Raw genomic sequence first — 18,740 nt, 5'->3', positions numbered from 1 at the left:
ATACTATGAAAAAAGGTGTATCAGTCAGTGTAACAAAATGTCAAACACCTCGATGTGGAACTTGTTCGATCATAACTGACAGAATTTACATTTTGTGAAGGCAAACTATTTACTATCAAAACCAAAATGAACTGCCGCAGCAAACATGTTATATATGTTTTATTTGTTTTGTGTTGGGCAAATCCATTAAGCAGACACAGGTAACAGCATGTAGTTAATCTGTGCACTGGATAATAACATGTGTTTTAAGCTGTAGTTATTATGGGATGTAGTTCTTATGGGAGGACACCTTCGACGTGCACGTTTTTATTATTTTTTTAATTGCTAATTGAAAATAAAAGTTATTCCCATTAGTCGGATGCTTTTTCAGTCAGACAATGGAGTATAGACGAATAAGGCAAACACCACGTCTAAAAGAGTATATTCCAAACTCCACTTACAGGATATAAATATGTAAACTAGTCCCAGTGATTGTTGAGAAAGGTAAAATCCAACGTCACAACGTACTCATTATTCTAGTAATGCACAAAGAATTATTAAGTAGTCCATGGACTCATAACATATTGGTTAGTCCTATTTCTTAATTAACAATTTAACCACAAACAGTTAATCCCTAAACTCATACGAAATATTCTGTAGTCCTATTGATCTTTTTTATTTAGAAAGACACAATCCGTCAGTTACTGCATGTAAACTGACATTTAACAAGTAATCCATGAACTCATTGGATATATTCGGTAGTTCTATTACTATTGGTAAAGGTAAAATAAAAGATTTAGAGTGTATTCTGGTAATCCACAACTAACTAACAAGTAATCCATGGAAATATTCTGTAGTCCTAGTGGTTAGTGTAAAAGGCAAAATCCATCGATTACAGCGTGCACATGATTCTAATAATCAACCAATGACTAACAAGTAGATTTTAAATTCAATGGAACTTGTCAGTAGGGTCGACCGGACATTCCACCTTCACCCGGTAGGTATCTGCAACGGGTCTCTGGAACATGAAACCAACATTTAACACGGCTGATCACTGTAATGCATTATACAAACATGGATTGATGGAAACAAGGTAACCTATTGTAGCAGTTTTCTTCTTTCAACTAGTTGCACATACCTGTTCTATAATCCTTATCCCTGCTGGTTCTGGATCCGATACATGATGAAATTCATGGGACCCAACTGTAGCTGTGAACTCCACTACACTGGAACTGAGGCATTTAATAACAATATATCCCACCGGTTAACGTCTTTATCATGATACAAAATAATGAGACCAAGTCGGGACGTGGAAGTTAAACATGCTGGAACATAGGAATCGATTGATAAATCTATAATGTTTCGTAGTTCATGTTCACTTCTATTTATACATGTATGTGGCGATATTTAGATTGCTATGCAGTAACACAAAAAAAATAATCTTTCGGGAAAATATTCGATGTCAGATAAAACATGCTTTCCCTTCATTTTGTAACATCACTATCCCAAACAACGATTTAAAAGCTCAAGAAGACTTCTGAAAGCCATTGTTCAGGAATTGAATTATCATCCTTACTTGATGACAGTTGCTTCTGCAGATGTAGGTTCCTGATTAGCTGAATCTATCTCGTAGATAACTAGATATCTTGAACCACCAAGGGGTTTGACACTCACTGGAATATTCAAGGGTTTGATCCACTGACATCGACACTTACATGACAACAAATGTTTGTCTAGTTTGCTTTTTGACAGTGACGTCAAAATGGCATAATATTACTTTTAAAAAATACCGCCACTAAAAGATACATAAATGACGGATCCATAGTCCAAATATCTCAAACGGGTATGGACAAACATATGCAGGCAAGCAAATGTCTCCTTCATTACTGAACCTGTTTCCACGCTATGGTTTAACGTTGATGCTTACACCATCTCTTTGTTAGTTAGCTTTTCCAAGAATGAAGCAGATGTAGGGCTAATGAAAAATAAAATGCCCTCGGAGAAGCTCTTACAAGGTTTCTGAAATTTCTAATAGAGTCCAAATAGTTTGATATTTTGTTTACAATATCTCCACTAACATGTATTGAAATGTAACCCACCTCTTAGTCTGTCTGCCATCCTTGGTTCCAACAATCAGTCTAAAACGTAACAAACACATACACGTATATTAGAAGTTATGAATGTAATTTAACATGAGAAAGGGAAACAATCGATAAGCCATCATTTTAAAACTACTCATTAAAATACAGAGCCATGACGTTTAATAGTTTCTTCATAATGATGCCCCACATACTTTAAGATTAACTCAAGGCTATCTTCTCATCTTTAGTCTTCATTTCTTGCTACATGACTTAGTTAAATTGGTATATGTAGAACAGTGCCGTAAAATTGAAAATACAATGGAATCGGCTTAAATTAGCTGATGTTAAACACAATGTATAGTCCAAATGAGTGTGTATGATCTTATGCAGCCTTTAGCGATATTATTATTATTATTATTATATTTTACAGATTAAAGATAATATGCAGCAGAGAGGGTTCGGGTGATCCTGGCACAGTCAGGCTGGTAAGGCTGATCATCAGCTCAGGGCCCTCGCCCCCTCTACACGCAGCCCAGACAGTGAAAGTACTTCTCCCAGGAAACGCTGCCTAGACGAACCCACCAAGAACTTTCCGGAGAATATGAAGGCTCCCCAACACTGCATATTATTATTATTATTATTATTTATTATTATAGCATATTTATACAGTGCACATATCCACGTAACTAGTGCATGCTCCAGGCGCTGATAGTTTTCCCCCTCAATCATTGGATGTCAATCTCAATCTCGTATTATCAAACTCAGCTCCCTTTGGGAGTATACAACTCTTGCAGCCACTAGGCCCACCGCGTTATTGTGGCTTTCCCATCCTTACGAGGTACCCATTCACAGCTGGGTGGACTGGGACACATAGTCACAGTACTTTGTCCAAGTTCACTGCACATTGCTGTACTCGCAACTAGGTGTTTGCACGTATTCACGTGGCCACCATCTGGTCATATACCAACGGATTCTAGCAATATCATGACGGGTGGCACCAGAAACTGGCTTCTCATATCGTACCCAGGTTGTGTATCGAACCGGGATCGTGACATGTCAAGCGAATGACCACAAGCCTTACATCTATAGTCCATATCATCATGCAGGTTCACAAGGATTACACAGACATCTAAATGTTTACCCCATTACTGTACCTGTTTTGAAGGTCTGGTTTAACGCCGCTGCTCACAGGTCTCTGGCGACCAGACAGTATGCCTGTCACTTTATAGGCTAGCTTTTACAAGAAACAAGCAGATTAAGTGCTAATGAAAAACAACATACCCCGGATACAACTTTTATGGTCAGTGTATTTTTCACAGCGACCATATATGGACATGGTAAACGTGTTTATCAGCACGCCAACTGCATGGCTATATTTGGCGTCAATACATATGACAAAAGTGATGCATAATCAATAGAACAATGCTTGACCTTGAAGAATCACGTTCTGGTCACATGCGCGGTACACGAACAATAGGTTCTCACGTTGCATAGGCGGATCCAGGAAGTTTCAAAGGGGGAGTCGAACCAAGCCCCACCACCACCACCACCACACCACCCCTGAAACCACCCCCACCCTCCCCCTGGATCCGCCAATTTGTTTTGACTTGTGTTAACAACTTGTTGCATGCAACACAGTTTCAAGAGAGCTGTAGGGCTAGTCAGAGCTGAATGACCGTAAACTTCTTGGTGATTAGGATTTTAAAGTATTTCATAAATTATTTGACAGTATCGTGCTTCCGGCTATCACACATGGGACAGCTGTGTGGGGTCTTCAGAATCACTCGTGTATAAAAGCTGTTCAGAACAGGGACTGTTTTACGTAGGTGTTAGTAGATATGCGCCAACAGATGGAGTACTTGGAGGTATAGGATGGGTACCCGTAAGCATATCACAGACGATTGCAGATATATGTGTTTGTACAACAACATATTAAATAAAAGGATATTTCTATAGACTTATACGTGTGCCTTCACGGGTGTAAAAACTGGAATTTTAAGTGAGAAAACTGTTAGGAGACTGCGATTACCGCTATTTGCAAGATTCATTTCAACCTGGCATAGTTAAGATACGATATTCACGATATATAGGTGTGCACACAGGGGCGTGTCACGCTTAGAAACAGCGTTAGAAAGACATATAGGTATATAGACCCAACCCTAGTATTAAAATTTTATATATACTGAGTCAAAAAAGAAACTTCACAAAATGTAATTTGAAAAATAATGAATAATTTTTCTCTGATGATACATCTATGTGTCCAAAATGGGATCCCTATCTTTCGACTCTAGAAAAATGTTAGCAAAACCCACTCAAACCCATCCATTCGTCGTGCAAATGACGTTAGTGCCAAATCAGGTTTGGCACGTGCAGTCGATCACGTGATCTTCGCTTCGAAGTTTTCTTCATATGCACGTGTTTGCATTGGCCTCAAGAATTGACAAAAACACTTTTAAACCACAGTTCTAACGGTACTTGAAATGCCACGATTGTCAAATGTGCAACGTGAACGTGCCGTTGGCATGTTGCAAGCGGGAAGATCAGTTATTGACGTCGCAAGAGCAATGGGATGCAGCCGTCGTACTGTGTAGGTCGTCTACAATAAACTGGCACCACTTCTGACAGCCCAAGGTCGGGTCGTCCACGTGTGACGTCACGAGCAGGAGACCGTCAAATCGTCCTACGTCACCTACGTGACAGATTTCTGCCGGCTACACGAACCAGAGCTGAGATGTTTAGAGGTCAAATCGGTTGCGGGCTGCCAATCTCCATTCTCGACGTCCATATCATGGGCCAATATTGACGCCGTTTCATCAACGTCAACGTCTGCTGTGGGCCCAACGTCACCTCCGATGGACCAAGAGAGACTGGAATCGAGTCGTCTTTAGCGATGAATCCAGGTTTACCCTCAGATTCGCGGACGGCAGGCATAGAGTCTGGAGACGACGCAATGAACGGTTTGCCCAATGTTGTGTACAGGAAGTCGACAGATTCGGAGGCGTAAGTTGCATGGTGTTCCCGACTTCTGGTCATCCGTAAAAAACTCACAGCTGCTGCTTACCGCGACCAGGTGCTCACCCCTGAACTCGTTCCTTTCATGGTGGCTCATGGCCCAGGTCTACAGTTCCAGCATGATAATGCTCGGCCGCATACCGCGATGTTGACACGAAATTTCCTTCAAAACGCTGGAATCAACGTCCTGGTCTGGCCATCGAGGTCCCTTGACCTTAAATCAAATAGAACACGTTTGGGATGCACTTGGGAGAAGGCTTCGTGGTCCTAGGAACCAACCTCAGAATTTGCAGGAACTTGGCGCTGCCTTGCAAGAGCAATGGCGCAGAATCTCCAACCACGTGTTCACAAGCATCAGGCAGTCGATGAGGAGACGGTGTTTGGTAGTGGTGAATGCGCGGGGCGGCCATACACGATATTGAACGGAGAAATTTCACATTTTTATTCCTGTGACTTGACATTCCGTATACCCATGTTTTGGAACGGCGATGTAGCCTAATGGAACTGATTATGGCACTGTCAGTGTATCGAGTACATCACACAGATCTCAGCAATGACATAATAACAATTTAACCATCTTACCATCTCTTGTTCTTTTATAGTGCCCTGAAGAATGGATGTGAAGCTTCTTTTGTGACTCAGTATAGTACTAGGGTAGGGTCTATATACCTATATGTCTTTCTAACGCTGTTTCTAAGCGTGACACGCCCCTGTGGGTGTGCATGGATGCAAAGGATTAATACAGGGAAGTTAAGAACCCATAAGACTATGAAGGACAATGTATATTGATAGGGTTTAGAAATTACTGTCATGAAAGGCTTGTGAGTCCCCTTTAAACTAGCCAAATTCAACACTAATAATAAAACACTATATGAACACAGTTATGACCTTTGGTTTGCAAATAGCCACATGAATGTGAAGCGTATATAAAATATGTTGCTGAGATTAATATAACATTGTGAATTTCGTAACAATTCTTCAAAGGCAGTTAGAAGTTGGTGTAGTAATACAAGACAAATATTAACAACTTCTTGGTTTATTATTGCAAGGGGATATTCATATTAAATGAAACTCCGAGAACACGTAAGGTTGGTGTAAGTTAACACTAATCACGTACAGCACGTGCATTTACTTCACTGTTACAACTACTGCGCGTTCCCCCTAATAATACAAACCAATAATAACGATTTGAATCTATGATCGTTTGTCCTTTTATCCTAAGTTGAATAAAATTTTGAGAGTTAAAAGTTCAATTGGCAAGGTAAAATTATAAGGATTCGCAATCTTAATTTCACTCAATTTGATTGTTGAAAGTGCAATTCAAAGGTACGCTTTCACTGCAAACAGACTATACGTAAAACGCTCACATTATTTTTTTGCATTTATGAGACATACCCTTACAATAACGTATGCCAAAGTACTTTGTGCCAGGACATAATTCTTCTGGGCCATTTTATTCTCACACGGTTGTTTGTTCTGGACACATAGACTGAATGCTTCGTACATGTTGGTCAGAGTGATGATTGTGTGGTCTTCCAAATTTGATCGGGAGGTCTTTCCTTGTGTTTATAGTTGCTGGGTAACCCTGCGTATGCTGCTTACATCGCTATTAGATAGTATCCTTGTAGCTGTTCGGTTTGGTGTACTGAAACCCAGCATGAAATATACGACCACCATTAGATGTTGGAAAAAACAGTATCTGAACATTGACGTTTACTATTTTGACAGGTTAACTGAACTTTTTTTATAGCCAATGATTGATTTTAATCAAAGTAGTCATGAACGACATGACAATCATTAAACACAGTTCCCCAAGCTATAGTGTGAGCCTGGGGACCTTAATTGGTGGGTACATTTCAGAAACAGACTATAATCCAGCAGCCCTAATCCCTGATCTTCCACAAAAATATTTTGAGCTAACTGAGAACACCCCGCCCTGATTCCCTACACCAAGAAGGATGTTACGCTGACATTCACATACCCGGGGCAACGTATTACCAGGCTCACTCAAGCTAGACGGCCGTTGTGAATCTCATGGTGACCTTTCTCTTGAGTCTTGTCAGGTGATATGAACTTGCCTGGTACATTTGCATATCTCACAGTATCGGCCTGCCTCTTTGAATGCACTCTATGTACTCACAGATCAACAGCACTCAGAATGGCGAAGCCCGACACTGGCGCAACTGCTATGTCTAAGTAAGCCTTGCACGAAACAAAATATACAGACACACACAAATTTATCATTTGGGTTTTGATTCTGAGTTCTTGGTAGTGTCATTCACAAGTTAAGGGTCTAAACCAGTCCCATGCTCATGTTTTTCAATACAAAAACAAACATAAGTGTCGATGATGCACTGAGATTATCAACTGAGTGAGTGAGTGAGTGAGTATGTTTTTACGCCGCTTTTAGCAATATTCAAGCAATATCACGGCGGGGGACACCAGAAACGGGCTTCATGCATTGTACCCATGTGGGGAATCGAACCCGTGTCTTCGGCATGACGAGCGAACGCTTTGACCACTAGGCTACCACACTGCCCCAGGCTATCAACTGGGTCGCAATATAAGTAGAGCTTAAACATGTTTTGATTAAACTTTTATATGTTTTCTAACCAGCTTACTTGCTGAAAGTGATCATGCTAAAATCACATCATCTGTATCTATCAAAATGAATCTTTCACAAATAGTGAAACCTTTTAAACACACTTCTCCAAAGCATTACGTTTTATATCATGCGATCTTTTATGTAATGCTCAATATCACTAATGCCACATCTTGGATAAGGAAGGATCAGAGGACCCGTGTTTCCAGTTTGTGAAAACGCTTTTGTCTGAACCGTGCCTGCATTGTCTACCCATGAACGAAATATTAAAACTTACTGAGGACACAGTGTCAGATCCGTCACACTCGGTTTTATAAACAGGCGTAATGGGACACAGTGTCCTGCAACGAGAGAAACTGCGATTACATATTCCATTATTTAGCCCGAAAAGTACTGTCCCCCGTGAACCCTATCCTGCAGATATATTAATTGATAACACTGTTTAGACCTTCCGTGTGATAACTACGATTACGCGTGTCTTTAGAATACGTATGTTAGATAAATTGACAACTAACTGAATGGATATTTTTATAATTTATGTACTTTAAGTATGATTACACAATGCAGCTTTCGGCCGTGGGAGCAGTGCCAATTAACACTTATCAGAGGGGTACACAAGGCCCGCAGTCTAGACTACCAGTTATCCGACTTCCATTTTTGTGGAAGTCGCGGTAGCTGAGCGGGTTAGGCGGCTGACTTTGTGTGCTGGCGATTAGGTGCCTGACTCCCGGATGGGGCTCAACTCAAAAAGTACTAGAATTTGTACTTTACTAAGAAAGTGTAATCCCAAATATAACATATGTTACTTTAAGTATGTTTTAAATGATTTTGTGCCAAAACACCCTAAGTCCTGAAACAACATTTTAGTATGTTTAATGTACATAATTATGTTGTGCTTTTCACAAAAAAACACAATTATTGTATACTCTTACACTTATATTTGAAGGTATTGCTCCGTACTTACTAGGTTTAATCAAAGTATTGTAGAAATTTTCTTTTTTCTCAGAGCTTTCTTCCAGCGTGACATGTGCTTTCCGAGCCTTTTTGACCTCCTTTCAGAAGGGTTCCCTGGTTCAAATCCCAAAATACCTACACAAGATTTACAAATGTAAATATGTCATGTAACAATAACTTTTGCTTCTAAGTATATTTTGTCTCAAGACTCATAAAGTTATTTATTCTTCACCAAATATAACGTTTCTTTGATTAAAGTAATAATGGTATCTTAGATTTCAGTACACCACACTATTTTATTGCCGGACAGGACCCCCTTTTTTAAACAATTCCTGTAAGGACCCTTGACATATTTGCAACAGGGGATCCTCTGAACCCCTAGTTTTGTAAGCCAAGGGATTTGACTTTATTCCTCCAGCCAAGCATGGTACCGTTGTCAAGTATACAATGATTTTGTAAACAGAACTGTTTCAGTGAGTGAGTATAGATTTACGCTGCCACGACGGATGGCACTAGAAATGGGCTTTATACATTGTACCCATGTGGGGAATTGAACCCGGGTTCGGCGTGTCAAGCGAACACTAGGCTACTCCTTGGCCACCGTCAGAGCTGATTCAGAATAGCCAATACATAATCCTTACCTACCATGGAAAATCCGGATTAGAATTCATATCACATTCACAGAGGTGGCGTAGTCATGGTGACCATATCTTTAGGCATAACTGATATTCCCGTTTTTCTATATTCTTCTCACACTGCAAGTAAATTGTCACCAAGTTTCAATTTCAGCTATGCTTTTGTCTTAGTCAAAGTGAATTATACCGAGGGAAACAAGTAAGGGAACACCAGTTCATGGCAGTGTTCCTTTACGTATTCTCAGGTTTCCTCCAACGGCACTATTCAAAGCTAGTGATGAAAACTGGAAAATATTAAAGGAACACTTTAATTTTCCCGTGTTTCCTTATTTGTGACCCTCAGTATGTTAAAGGCACTATTTTATTTCCCGGATTTGGTTTGCAAAGTGTATGCAACAACATGTAGTTTTATGTATACTTACATAAATAAGCTCCCGTGAAGGTCCGGGTTAGAATGAACCTTCAGTAACCCATGCTTGTCATAAGAAGAGACTAACGGGATCGAGTGGTCAGGCTCGTGACTTTGTTCACACATGTCATCGTATCCCATTTGCGCAAATCGATACTCATGCTGTTGATCACTGGGTTGCCTGGTCCAGATTCGATTATTTACAGACCGCCGAGATATATCTAAAATATAGCTAAGTGCGGCATAAAATCAAAGTCACGCACTCAAATATCCTTACTAATTCTCTAACGCTTTTACACTAGAAAAATATGAAGACATAAGCAAGACAATATAGTCGGAATTACATTTATCATATTTGTGATACATAATAATGGGTTTGCTACAGGTATTCATCTGAATAACCAGCTTCATCATTACAATTTGAATTTCATAATTATCTTATTTTAAGTTGCAAACATAAGCTGTGTCATTAATACATAAAAAAATACCAATATTAGTAAAACGTGAATGCCTACACAGCAAAAATAACTTGGTTTCCGGACACCGGAAACCTAACGGAAACAAAATGGAAACTTAAGTTTCAATTAGGTTTCCGGACTGTTTCTCTACATTTCCTTCAAGTTTCCGGAAAGCGGAAACTTACAAATTACCCAGTTTCCGGTATGGCTCCAGTGCGTTTCCGTTACCCAGTTTCCAGTATGGCTCCAGTGCATTTCCGTTACCCAGTTTCCAGTATGGTCTCCAGTGCGTTTCCGTTACCCAGATTCCTGTATGGTTTCAATTATTAGTATTCAGTGATTACCATATGTCCATATTAAATTATGATTATTCAACTATATTAAATGTAGTTGAAATGAGTGTATTATATATTTGAATGTATTATGTCATATATTTTATCCATAATACATTCAAATATAAAATAAACTCATTTCAACTACAGTTACCTCAACACCACATGGACATAGAAATAAATAAATACAAAATCAGTAAGTCAGTCGATTTCTCTTTATTCATCACAAACATATCATGTCTATGTTTCAATGTTACAATTAAACATTGTCACAAATCACAAAATCCCGTCAGTTGATTTCTCCTTATTCAGAGATGAATGCACATTAAAACACACACAAACCACTTGTGAGTGAGAGAGAGAGATAGAGAATTTTGAAAGACAAATATTTTCTATTATGTCCTTTCTGTTATTGAACTGTCCAGCTGCTTACACGACACCATGTGTGTTACCTAGACGACCAGGTGTACATCTGGGGTTCCTACCTGGAGAGAAGGTTTCTGAAATCAATAGCACACTGCGCCATCCGGCATAGACAATATATATGTCATTTGAGAGAGAGAGAGAGAGAGACAGAGAGTGAGAGAGAGAGAGAGAGAGAGAGAGAATACATATTATGGAGGGGTTGGCATTTTTTTAATATGAGGGACATTAATTACATTTTAATCCTAATCTCAAATCCGAATCTTAGTTGTTTTTTTCCTAAACAGGGTGAATACAGGAGATAATTGAATGTACATTTAGACACTCCGTCCTATCCCTAATTAACATGAATCATATTCTCAATGACCAGGGTGGAAGACCTTTAGGTGGTTGGAAAGCATATTGTTGGATGATGTCGCAAGTTCTTCATGTTTGCCATTGGAGCGCCAGACACCACTGGCGATGTCAATTCTGGGGTTAGGACTACAGCCACCTTCTGTGTTCTTTTCTCTGCCCAGTTAATAGTAGCTAGATTCTTCAGGCGCTGTTGGCGTTTCTGGGGGAAAAAATGAAATTCTTGCTTTGCGAAAGTTATGTCCAACATTTATTCTTGAGAGCCGCACTTGTTCTAATTAGATAATGGCACATTACGGTGATGGGTAATGACATGAGATAAGGAAAGTTATTTTATTACAGGTATATAGCGATGTGATAATATATAAGGCACATCATGCCAGTTAAGTGGATGTTTTAAACTGGTGTCAGGAAGTCTATAAACCGGTACAAATGATATTATATAATCCAGTTTCAGGAACTTACAGATCGGGTTATTTTGTTTCTTTTAGCATCTTTCCTGTGTTTTTCTTCCTTTCCTCGAATCTGCCGACGTCGATCGTCCATCTTGCTCCTGCAGATTATCCAGAAAAGGTTTCTATTAAGAAAAGCAAATGAGTTAATTTTCATTCGTCCAATAATAGATTATTACAATCCGACAAACATTCATTATTTTGATTATTATCATATTCACTATGTATCAAACCAGGTAATAAGTAATTGTGGTTTATGCATCACTGCGAGGGTGTGAGAAGTTTTCTATTAACATGATCGACATGATTATACAGCAATTATGCACTACATAATGGTATGCTATGTCAATTCTACTAATGCTAGATTTACCCAATTGTGAACAAGAAACGAGTTGATGGCAATTTTAATTTTAGTTTGCATTAATGACGTCTCTAATGTTATAAAACCCAACATATATATTGATTATGATGCCGAGCAATAATAAAACTTGGGGTAAGTTATTTTACCTTATAAATAAGTAACTTTTTATGGATTTTCAAGGGACTCCACGAACTTTTCCATGATTCTTTTCACAATAGCCTAAAACAAAAAGAGACACACATTTGGAGTATGAACATCTGTCGATTGGTGATATTTTCCACCGAAATATCATGAACTACTTGTTTCATCTATATCTGTTGCCTTGCTGCATATTTTTTTAAATATATTTGTATTCCGTCAATAACCTGAAAAGGCGAACAAGCCAAGTGGCTTATATAAACGCCGCTCCAGTACACAGTTCCAATATAGCTGGATACATAATTGAAATAGTCCGACAAGAAAAGAATAATACTGAGACAAAATTACACTCAGAAAAATGACTGAACAATTGATATTTGGTTATGGTGTTGGTTGTGCCCAGCAACAAAATGGGCTGCCGCAGAAAATCAAGTTATATAAATATCAGACTCAACGTACAGGAACACATATATATATACTTGTCTTATGGTTATATTTTAACGGAATGTTCAGCTGGTTTCAACAATAATGTTGTTTTTTAACAGATTTCAAACCAAAATGCAATGTCCACATTAATAACCGTGAGAGAAATCGAAATGCGAGCGCACCGTTACTGTAAGATAAAGGTTCCTACCGAAAACGTTTAATTCGATCCAAACTGACTGCTATGATAAGAAGAACATAACGCATTTCATCTGAAACCTACCTGACAAGGGCGGGGTACTGCTAATTTCTCTGTCCTGGGTTTCCGTTGAGATCGCTCAAGTTCCCGGAACCTTGTTTCCAAAGCTTCGACTGTCAATTATGTTGCAATGTGTCAAGAAAACTATAGCAACTTTACAGACTGCCATTTCCACTACATTACTCTCATAGACAATATAGAACAAGTTTTATGGATAACAACTTCTTTATTTCGTGAGTGCGACGTTTCGATACAGATTCTTGTACCGTTGTCAAGCAAGAGTGATACATGAAGTGTAGGAGCTGCATATATATACTGTTTATAACAATGAAACAACATAATAGACAAAGGAAACAACATAATTGCCATGATTGGCTAAGCAGTAAGCTGAAGAAGCCAGTGAGTACACAAAGGATAGTGAATGGAAGCCAGAGATGTAGTTACAATGAGATGTTTGAACAATAGATGCGATGTTTATACAATAGATTGGGCTTGGTGGAGGAGTGGATCATAAGCTGATGGAATGAAGTATCCTTGGTCACGGTTGATGGTGGGCTTGTGGCGTTTGATGTGAATGGCTTCTGTGAGCTTGCGTTTAGTGAAGTCCGTTTGGTTGTTGGCGAGAATGGTGATGTCGGACCACTCTATTTGATGATTGGGGTTAGCTTTGATGTGGTCAGAGATAGCTGACTTGGTGTCGGAATTAGCAACAGAGGTGCGATGTTCTTTGACTCGGGTGTTGATGGGTCGGAAGAAAACAACCCACCGTCAACAACAACAACCCGAAATGTGTTATTTACAAAATAAACTGTGATTGTGGACAATGCTACATAGGTGAAACATCCCGACCCATCAACACCCGAGTCAAAGAACATCGCACCTCTGTTGCTAATTCCGACACCAAGTCAGCTATCTCTGACCACATCAAAGCTAACCCCAATCATCAAATAGAGTGGTCCGACATCACCATTCTCGCCAACAACCAAACGGACTTCACTAAACGCAAGCTCACAGAAGCCATTCACATCAAACGCCACAAGCCCACCATCAACCGTGACCAAGGATACTTCATTCCATCAGCTTATGATCCACTCCTCCACCAAGCCCAATCTATTGTATAAACATCGCATCTATTGTTCAAACATCTCATTGTAACTACATCTCTGGCTTCCATTCACTATCCTTTGTGTACTCACTGGCTTCTTCAGCTTACTGCTTAGCCAATCATGGCAATTATGTTGTTTCCTTTGTCTATTATGTTGTTTCATTGTTATATACAGTATATATATGCAGCTCCTACACTTCATGTATCACTCTTGCTTGACAACGGTACAAGAATCTGTATCGAAACGTCGCACTCACGAAATAAAGAAGTTGTTATCCATAAAACTTGTTCTATATTGTACGTCTCAACTTCTAAAATGCCACTCAAACAAGTTACTCTCATAGACTTACTTCAAAACAACAAGTTTTTTCCAATCTCGCGCGTGTACGTTTGAACAAAGATGGCGGCATTTCAAACAAAGACTTATGGGTACTCAATTATATTTTTTTCAATTCTATTGTAAACATGCCAATAGTCTGCTCACCCTTCACAAGTTTAGAAAAACACTGATAACTGCAACATGTGTTTATGTAAATTGTTTGTTTTTACAATGTCCGTCACATCTCGCGGGGCCTCATTCATTCCAAATCAAGCGCTTCCGGTTTCGGGACAACAATTATAGTACGTGGTCTGACTGCCAGGTGGGCAGCACCTGCTACCTCGACCGTGACGGACCCAGGGACTTGGCAGCTGCCCACCTTGGCAGAATTTCTTCAACCTAAACAATGAAACAATAAGAATGGTGGATGTATTTCCTGTAATAAAGTACTCCAGCAGTGTAAGCTTTTTTTCAGATTTTCCGATGCGTTCATCGTATATGATCAAGAAACAATGTGATGTTTGATGACCTATTATTTTAAAACCACAAAGCGTAGTTCCCTAAGATATTGTAGGCAATTAAAATTGCATGCAATACAACGATTACTACTCCCTTGCTGTAACCGTGTTTGGTGATATAAACCTACTGCGAAGGACAGTAAAATGACTAGTATATCACAAATGTACACTAAAAACTAGCATATAACCATAAACACTTTAACAGTACAGTATTTAAATGGCTTATTGCTTTTGCTCCCTGCATGGACCCTAGCTGGATTCTGTATATAGAAATTATTTTGCAAGTGTAACAGTAAAAAAAATATAGTCCCCCAATGGAACAGCACAAAGCTAAGTTTGCCATTTCATCTAAGCTGAAACCCATAGACTTGTCAGTTTCCGGGTACAGAAACCTAGCTGAAACCTACATTACCCAGTATCCAATAGGTTTCCGCAACAACGGAAAGTAAGAGTTTTTGCTATGAATGTTTCAGCAACCTGAAACTAAATGGAAACTCATAAAGACAGTTTCAGTTGTAGAAACCTGACGGAAACCTAGATTTGTTAGTTTCAGTTTTGTAAACTATCCGGAAACAAGCATTGTCTGTTTCCGGATACTGAAACATAGCGGAAACCTACATTACCCAGTATCCATTAGGTTTCCGCAAGAATGGAAACTAAGTTATTTTTGCTGTGCTAGAAAGAAACAGAAAGGCATTGTACTGAACATGTTCCCTCTTTGGTAGTACTCGTGCTTGTTGTGAAAGGTAAAACCCACCGGCTACAGTGTGTACACTATTTCTTTATTCCATTAACTATTAACAGGTAATCCATGAGCTGAGGAACAGTAAATATTTGGTATTCCTGTTAACCATTTGATGAAATATAAAATCATTTCCAGCGTGAACACTATTTTAGTTAATAACGAACGATTTATAAGTAACCCATGAACTTGTTATATTTCTTTTTCAAAGGCAAACTCCACATAGTACCGTATAGTCTAGTTATCCACAAACAAGTAACAAGCAATCAATGAAAATATCCGGTAGTTCTCGTGGTTGGTGTGAAAGGCAAAATCCATCGGTTACAGCGTGCACATTATTCTTGGAAATATTGAGTAGGGTCGGTCGAACATCTGACAGTCACGACGAAGACACCCATTTTGATATTCTGGAAATTGAAACCAATATTAAACATGACTGATCATTATAATACATTATACAAGTACGGATTGACGGGAATACGTAAAGTTACTGTTACCTCATTTTTCTACTTTCAACTGGTTGCACATACCTGGTTTACAATGCTTATCCCTCCTGGAATTTCCTGCGATTCATGATGAAATTCAGTGGACCCAACTCTAGCTCTGAACTCCAATACACTGGAACTGAGGAATTTAATAACGTTATATTCCATCGGTGAACGCCTACATCATCATATAAAATATACTCATGCCAATAATGGTTGTCACCCCCCTCCCCACCCCAACCCTACACACACCTCACACCCCCAACCCACACCCCTTCTCCAATTAAAAAAATTGAAGGGGGTGACAACCATTATTGGCATGAGTATAGTTAGACCAAAGGTAAGTATTCTGGAACATAGGAACCGATTGATAGATCTAAAATGTTTCCTAATTCATGTTCCATTCTATGAATACGTGACGATATCTTAGGCTGCAATGCAGTAACCCGAAAAATTGATCTTAGGGAAAAATATTATCCAGTATCAGATAAAACATGTTTTCCTTCATTTGTGACACCATCATCTCAAACAACCATTTTAAAGATCAATAAGAATTCTCAAAGTGATTGTTCAGTAATTCTCATCCTTACTCTTTGACAGTTGCTCTTGCATCTGTATGCCTCAGACCAGGTGAATCCATCTCGTAGAAAACTGCGTATTTTGATACACCACGCCTTCTGACTGACACTGAAATATTCAAGGATTTGATCCACTGACATCGACACATACATCGACGTGGTTTTTTTTAGGTATTAACAAGTTCTCGCCACTAATAGGTTCTTAAATGAAACCCCACCGTCTGGTCTGTGTGCCATTCTTGATTCCAACAGTGACCCTAAAATGTAACCAACACATACATGTATGTTATAAGTTTTAAAAGTTCGAACAATGTTTCTGCAGGTTACAGTGGCGTCAAAATAGATTGATATTTTGACTGACTGAGTTTGTTTTTAAGCTGCTTTTAGCAATTTTCCAGCAACATCACGGCGGGGGACACCAGAAATGGGCTTCACGCATTGTACCCATGTGAGGATTCGAACCCGGGTCTTCGCCGTTACGAGCCAACGCTTTAACCATCAGGCTACCACACCACCCCTTGATATTTTGTTTAAAATATCGCCACTAACACATACATAAATGATACATGGTCCAAATATCTCAAACGGGAACGGGTAAATTTATGCAGGCAAGCAAATGTCCCCTTCATTACTGTACCTGTTTCCAAGCTATGATTTAACGTTGAAGCTTACACCATCTGCCAACCCAACCGTTTGTCTGTCTCTTTGTAAGTTAGCTTTTTCCAAGAATCAAGCTGAAGCAGGGCTAATGAAAAATAACATACCCTCGGAGAAGCTCTTACATGGCTTCTGAAGTTCTGAGTCCAAATGGTTCGATCCCCGACCCCGTCATACCAAAAGACGTTAAAATAGGGTACTTGTTGGTCCCTGCCTGGCGCTCGGCATTAAAGGGTACAACAAGGACTGGTCGGCTCGGAGTCAGTATAATGTGTCTGAGTGGTATTCATGCTTCACTGCGGCATGGTATCTCAGTGGGCAAGCACTATAAAACCAGCTTCAGTCTGGGCTAGTACAAGCAGCCGCACATACACATACACACGCATGCACGTCGTCATATGAGCGAAATATTCTCAAGCACGACGTTAAACCCAATTTCACCTCACCTCTGAGTCCAAACAGCTTGACATTTTGTTTACAACATCTCCACTAACATGTACTTCAACTCACCGCTTGGTCTGGCAGTTATTGTTGATTCCAACAGTGAAGCTAAAATGCAAAGGGAGACAATCCCCATCGACAGTTTATAAGCCATCATCTGAAAAATAGACATCAGTACATACAGCCGTGACATTATATAGTTTCTTCATAATGCCACCCAACATACGTATAAGACTGACACAAGGCCATATCCCTCTGCTCATTCTTGATACATGACTTAGTTAAATCGGTAAATGTAGAACAGTTTTCACTGAAAATACAATTTAATGAACATTAGCTGATGTTAACAGATGGTGGGTAACACTGACTGACTGAGTTTGGTTTTACGCCGCTTTTAGCAATATTCCAGCAACATCACAGCGGGGGACACCAGAAATGGGCTTCACACATTGTACCCATGTGGGGATTCGAACCCGGGTCTTCGGCGTGACGAGCCAACGTTTTAACCACTAGGCTACCCCACCGCCTCCGTTGCGTAACAAGGTGAGAGACAACGTAGAGTCCATATGAGTCTATGGTCTTATGTCGCCCTTAGCAATATTCCAGCAGTATCATGGCGGGTCAGACCAGAAATAGGCTGCTCACATTGTACCCAGGTTGTGTATCGAACCTGGTTTTTGGCGTGATTATCAAACGCTTTATCACCAGCCTACCCCAACATTTATAGTCCAAAACATCTCATCCGAGTAAGGCACAGACAACCAAACGTTTCCTCTCTACTGTACCTGTTTTGAAGGTGTGAAGGTGTGATTTGACGCCACGGCTTGCACGCTCCCTGGCGACCAGACAGTATGTCTGTCTCTTTATAGGTCAGCTTTCCAAAGAAAACAAGCAGATACGGGCTAATGAAAAATAACATACACCGGGAACACTTCTTGGGCGATTATTTTAGCAAAGTAATGTAAACTTTGTTAACAATTTTCAACTATGTGTGATTCTTATCAGACATTTTATACAATGTTA

At 39.6% G+C, this 18,740-nt stretch overlaps 1 protein-coding gene across 1 annotated transcript; it reads right to left on the bottom strand.

Annotated features, from left to right (window-relative positions):
* Positions 1–271: 271 nt before the first annotated feature.
* On the bottom strand, positions 272–18,469 carry LOC124270038. Its single transcript, XM_046705062.1, has 5 exons — positions 18,431–18,469; positions 17,787–17,874; positions 1,556–1,652; positions 1,118–1,211; positions 272–997 (listed from the first exon to the last, which is right to left on the bottom strand). Exons 1-5 carry the CDS (start codon positions 18,452–18,454, stop codon positions 929–931), a joined length of 372 nt encoding a protein of 123 aa, XP_046561018.1. The 5' UTR covers positions 18,455–18,469; the 3' UTR covers positions 272–928.
* Positions 18,470–18,740: the final 271 nt, after the last annotated feature.

Source organism: Haliotis rubra, unplaced genomic scaffold, assembly GCF_003918875.1.
Source record: "Haliotis rubra isolate DU_JTF1 unplaced genomic scaffold, ASM391887v1 Scf1491, whole genome shotgun sequence".
Classification (NCBI taxonomy): domain Eukaryota; kingdom Metazoa; phylum Mollusca; class Gastropoda; order Lepetellida; family Haliotidae; genus Haliotis; species Haliotis rubra.
This window is presented reverse-complemented; position numbering and strand designations above follow the sequence as displayed.